Source organism: Dysidea avara, chromosome 8 (genome assembly GCF_963678975.1).
Source record: "Dysidea avara chromosome 8, odDysAvar1.4, whole genome shotgun sequence".
NCBI classification, from domain to species: domain Eukaryota; kingdom Metazoa; phylum Porifera; class Demospongiae; order Dictyoceratida; family Dysideidae; genus Dysidea; species Dysidea avara.
The window spans coordinates 36657863-36663585 of record NC_089279.1 but is presented as its reverse complement, the minus strand read 5'-3'; the positions used below and the strand labels follow the sequence as shown (position 1 = coordinate 36663585).

The window sequence follows — 5723 nt, the reverse complement described above, 5'->3', positions numbered from 1 at the left end:
GGTCTATATGAAATTCCTTACTAATGTACTGATCTAACATAGCACACATGGAGCAGTGCTGAACCAGCATTGTAGGAGAGAGCCAACCAATAGCTTGCCGAGGATGAGAGATGTGATCAGACTTTGTCAAGCCACACGTGATCCAAACAGCTTATTGTCAGTGAAGCCTTGTAATTCTACGCAGTGAATCTTGATGCAATGCGGATACCCAATGAACTGATAGAGCATAGCTAAGCCGAGAGAAAATAAGTGACTCTACAGTTGTAAGCATCTTTAATATCTGTGTTGGTAAAATCTTTCTATGATAGCTAATTGATGTATAAATAATAAGTCGTACTTTTATGCAGACATTCGCCACATGGCTGGGAGGGGAAATTTAAAGTGGTGCTGTCAAATGTTAGCTACTCCTAAGTATTTTTGTGTACTGAGATGTGACAAGGTTTTTTTTCACTAATTGCAACTGGGGGCACTGTTATATTCCTTGATCTGGTGGAAAACTACAAAACACTACCCCGGGGAAAAAATTTCTCTTGAAAAAAGCAACACTGAGATCCCCAACAAGGAGAACAATATTATTAGGCAGGTATCATCAGCAAACTGTAGCTAACAACTATTATTAACTAATCGCATGTAGATACCCGCTATACTGCCGGAACTGCCTCGCCAACGGATAGCTGCGCCCGGCCACTCGAGCGCAACCACTAAAGCCGCAACGGGTACAATGCGCCATTAACGCCCGAGGGAATAGTGAACGTTCTATTAGAGTGTTTACATTACTGTCCCTCTACCCGAAATTACCCCGAGCGTAATGAAACAAAATGACCTTTTTACGTAGCGAACAGTAACTATTAGCTATTAATATTCTATTAAATGCACTGTAGCGGTAATTTAAAGCGGTAAATGTAACCGCCGTCAACTGGCAGCTGGTTTGTCAGTTGCTAGGAAATTTTGTAAAAGTTGCAGCTCTAGAATAGCTAGTGTACGTAGAGCAGTACTGAGTGTAGGTAGTTAGGTATTAAGTGTAGTGAGTTAAATACTAGTGCAATTAGTTGCGTAGGTGTAGCTGAAAAGAGTCTGGCTCAGAATTTCCTGTTTAGGTTAGCTGGAAAAAGTTGGATATCTAGTCTAGTTTTAGTAAAACACTTTAAATCTTTAGTCTAGCTCTGTTGACTTCTTTTACTTTAAAGCTTTAGTCTAGCTTCGTTGGCTTCTTTTTAAAAAAACTTTGGTTTAGCTTTGTTGGCTTCTTTCATTGTAAAGCTTTAGTTAGCTTCTTTTATTTTTAAAGCTTTAGTCTAGCTTTGTTGACTTCTTTCATTTTTAAAGCTTTAGTCTAGCTTTGTTGGCTTCTTTTATTTTTAAAGCTTTAGTCTAGCTTTGTTGGCTTCTTTTGTTTTTAAAGCTTTAGTCTAGCTTTGTTGGCTTCTTTTGTTTTTAAAGCTTTAGTCTAGTTTTGTTGGCTTCTTTTGTTTTTAAAGCTTTAGTCTAGCTTTGTTGGCTTCTTTTATTTTCAAAGCTTTAGCCTAACTTTGTTGGCTTCTTTTAATTTTAAAGCTTTAGTCTAGCTTTGTTGACTTCTTTTGTTTTTAAAGCTTTAGTCTAGCTTTGTTGGCTTCTTTAGCTTTGTTGGCTTCTTTTGTTTTTAAAGCTTTAGTCTAGCTTTGTTGGCTTCTTTTGTTTTTAAAGCTTTAGTCTAGCTTTGTTGGTTTCTTTAGCTTTAGTCTAGCTTTGTTGGCTTCTTTTGTTTTTAAAGCTTTAGTCTAACTTTGTTGGCTTCTTAATAGCTAATGGCTTACGTTTACAGAGAAGGTTTTAGCTAAGTTGAAAAATTGCTTTAAACTCTGAGCTAGACTTGTTGGCTGCTACATTAGTGAAGAACTAGTAACATTTGTCATCTACCTGACTGTTAGCTGTAGTGTTGACATAGTAGGAGTATAGCATTAGCTACTAGTGTTGTGATAGTAGTTGAGTAGTAGCTTCTAGTGTAGTCTAGTAGTTAGGTTATGTTGTGACTTGTTGTTTATTGTGAAGTGGAGCAAGGCCAACAAGTGAGTGAACTGTATAGCTAGTAGCTAAACTAACAGAGATGGGGATAAAGCTTAACTGGAGGCTTATAGCAATATCTATAGTTAAATGGCTGAAATCAATTTACTGGTAGCTTCTAATATTTTACGTACTAACTGAGACACCAATTGAGTTAGCTACAAGAAGCTCTTCACTTATTAGTGCTCATAATGGCCATTGTGTAGCTATATAGAAAGAGGCTAAAACTGTGTACAGAGCTGTAGGAGGCCATTGTAATGATCAGTGTGTGTAGTTGAACCATTCCAAACTGCTTTACCCCATCTCTGAGTAGTTGTCACTGAGGGAAGCTAGTCTGGTCAAGGATGAAGTGTTGACTGTTTTTGGCTTTACGTTGAACAATGGCTCCAGCACAACTAGAATTGTAATTTGTAGCTTTCGCAGTTCAACTATTGTTAGAAATAATTACGAGGATTATATAAATTTTGTTAGAAAGCCAAAATGTTGTAAATATTAACAGATTTTATTACATTTGCAATCTATAATAGATTGATAGAAATACATTTCAATTCTAGAAATCCTAAATATTGTAAATCTTAAAATTCCGACAGATTTCTAGAAATAGTATGTAAATCTGTAAATATTCCGATAGATTTCATTTCCGTACTAATCTCTTCCACAAGTCCCAATTCTTGTCCGATACTCAAATAATGTCAAATCTTAACATTTCATGATGGACCCCTCAACGTTACCAATTAACATAGTTTTAATTAATTAATAAAATTTTTATCAAAATCAGAACAAAATGACACTTGCGGCCATTACAGTCATAAAATAGTACAAAGTGAAAACTAAAGAAAAGTAGCTACAAACAGATAATGGTCAGTTTTGTTTGACATCCTCTACTTTCTCTGTTCTTGTTAATTACTTCTCGTAGTGATCTAATCCTCTTCCTAACATCTTCAGTGTAACCAAAGGGTAGGTGTAGATCTTCTAATGTGTTGTTATTGTAGAGGGCTTGTAGTAGACGTTGAGCAGCTTCTCCACTGATCTTGTTGTTCCACATCCCCAGCCAGACTAGTGATGTATTGTTGTTGATTGTAGTGGCAATGACATCACAAGCTTCATCAGTGATGAGATTGTTGGTAATGTGGAGCTCCTTCAGTTTGTTACCTTTTGATATTGCAGTGAATAGGGTAATGGCTGATGGTGATGATAAGCTGGTACTACTCATGTACAGTGTCACTAGCCTAGAGGAGGGATGGGTCAACATGTTGTAGAGAGCAGGGTCCTCTCCGATGGTGCGGTTACTACTAATATGCAACTCTTCCACTCTACAGTGGATGGTGAGGTCATTAATGGAGGAAGAGGAAGATCTGGTGAAGCCATTATACCCCAAGTCGAGTTTTTTAATACTGACGTCAGATGACATCAGAGCACGGTGAAGGACACGACAGCCATGATCCTGGATATGGCAGTCATACAAGTTAAGCTTCTTCCACTCCTTGTGGGGTGAGCAGGTAAGGAAGAGCGTAACACACTCAACATCATAAACGGTTAGGCTAGTCATCTCAAGATTGATTACTTTATCATCGAAAGTTTTTCCTTGTTGTATAGAAGTGTAAAAGGCTTCGTCGTTGGCCTCATAGAAGCAGCGAAATAGTCGAAGACACTTCAGTTGATCCTTCAAGTATGTTTCAGCGATGGTGATCGTGTCGTCCCCACCAGAGAGAAATTGTTTAAAAGCAGATCGCTGTCCCTTGGTAAGTGAGATGTACATTGCAAACATGTTGGAATGAATATCGCTCCAGAACTTCGCTTCGAGCACTCGCAGCTCTTCGTCTGGTGGAAGCTGAGTGATATGGTAAGCGGACAAGAACTCCTGAATGGAAAAATGGACAAAGTTAAATGTCATCGTTTTCCCAGCGAGCCCGAAGTGCTGGACAGCCTGAAGTAGTCCGTATCCGTTCAGAACTCCTTCGATAGCTTCGATGCCTGGACAAGCAGCTCTCATCTCCTCTAAGGTAAAGATTAGCCTGTTGTTATTAAGACCCTCGAGCGATAGTTTTGATAACTGCTGAACTATTGTATTATAGGGCTGTGGGAGTTTAGCAAGATCAGTGATGGTGTTATCAAGAGGTTGACCAGATTTAGCAAGATGTCGACAGATGGTAAGACAGATGAAGTAATTGTAAAGCTGTGTAGAATTGCTAGGAAAGGGAATTTTCTGTTTGTACAGATAAATCAAGATCACCATATTGAAGGGGATGAAACACAGACCATTGATAGTCAGATTACCTTCAAGATATTCGGTGAGCTCTTTGACTGCTTGTGGCTGTCCCTTCAGGGACTGTTCAATGTACAGCTTTCGTTCCTCTTTAGCAAAGCCCAATATGTCAACTTTGATAGTTGCTTGTTGTCGGAGTTTCACCGAGGCATGTGGACGAGATGACACTACCAGGCCACAATGAGGTAACACCTTACGCTTCAGTATGCTAGTGATTAAACTATCTTTTTGTAGGTGTTCTGGGAATTCATCGTAGCCATCAAAAAGGAAAATGACATCTTTCCCGTTGTTGTTGAAGAGGTATTTGCTACATGCTGTTGCATTTTCTGTGGCATCTGTGTCTCCTTCACAGACCAACTGGAAAAGATCAGCCACAAGTGACACCTGCTGCACAGCTGGACTACGCAACTGGAGGAGGAGAACTATTTTAAACTTTTGTAACAATATTTGTTTAGCCCAATTGTAAGCAATTTCTTGTAATAACAAAGATTTGCCGATACCAGGCAACCCCTCAACTAAAATAAATGGCGCATCATCACTTTCTTGTAGTGGAGCTAAGATATCAACTAGTTGTTTAGTTGTCTTACTGTTATCAAGTGCTTCTCTCAGTGACTGCTGGCTGTGTTGTGGGTAATGTTTGGAGGAAAGTCTACCTGGCTGGATGGATCCAGCCAATTGCAGTGCAGTTGCCTGTTCAAAAGTTTGTTGACCTTGATGATGAACTAAAAGAAGTGGTGTAAAGTCCTTGGGTTGATTTGGTGGCCAAGAATTGTCATCAACAGCAAACCGTGTTTGTATATTAAGTTGTCTCACCCTGTCGGACAATATTGAGACTCCTACAGAAATCAACATCATAAAATCATACAACTAACACACATACACTATACCTTGACCACTGGACACTGCAGGTGACTCAATAACTTTAAACAACTTCTCCCAACTAGCAGAGGGGTCCACTTCAAGCCATTCCTCCAACACAGCATCACAACAAGGCTCAGCCTTATCATGATTATCATATTTTATGATGTCAAGTCTTCCTTTGGGTAGACCCAGTAGTGTTCCTATCATTCTCCAGTGAACAGCATAATTGGGGGTAATATGGTTATGAAGATCCTTCAGTAGTGGAGTACTGGTAGCTGTATATTCAAACAGTTAAATATTATATTATTTCTAACACCTTACCAGTGACACTCTTCTTCAACTGTTCTATTACTTCACTTTGACTAGTCATGTTGTGTAGGGGTAGCTAACCACACAACACACCACTACTACCTGATCACGTTGTTGATATTCTAACTAATCGAAGAAGAAGATGAACAATGAAATCAGCCACACCCTCAAACTAAATTGTTTGCGGTTGCCGTGCGCAAGCGCACTATGGTGGAAGTCACTTCCATATATGGAGTTTATTTAT

At 39.0% G+C, this 5723-nt stretch overlaps 1 protein-coding gene and 1 long non-coding RNA gene across 5 annotated transcripts in view; one reads left to right on the top strand and one right to left on the bottom strand.

Moving 5' to 3' along the window:
• The first annotated feature begins 1726 nt into the window (after nt 1-1726).
• LOC136265082 (uncharacterized) overlaps nt 1727-5723 on the top strand; it is a 34175-nt gene continuing 30178 nt past the window's right edge. The window contains exons 1-6 of one of the 4 annotated variants that reach the window (XR_010705381.1): nt 1727-2048; nt 3211-3578; nt 3640-3785; nt 3834-3886; nt 3949-4046; nt 4119-4193. This is a non-coding gene — a long non-coding RNA (uncharacterized lncRNA). Of the gene's footprint in view, nt 2049-3006; nt 3579-3639; nt 3786-3833; nt 3887-3948; nt 4047-4118; nt 4194-5723 lie in introns of those variants that run through there. The other 3 variants (XR_010705382.1, XR_010705380.1, XR_010705379.1) reach the window with 3 other exon arrangements.
• LOC136265075 (protein NLRC3-like) lies at nt 2775-5651 on the bottom strand. The gene is made up of 3 exons (XM_066059853.1): nt 5492-5651; nt 5197-5445; nt 2775-5145 (listed from the first exon to the last, which is right to left on the bottom strand). The coding sequence occupies exons 1-3, from the start codon at nt 5538-5540 to the stop codon at nt 2888-2890; spliced, it is 2556 nt and encodes an 851-aa protein (XP_065915925.1). The 5' UTR covers nt 5541-5651; the 3' UTR covers nt 2775-2887.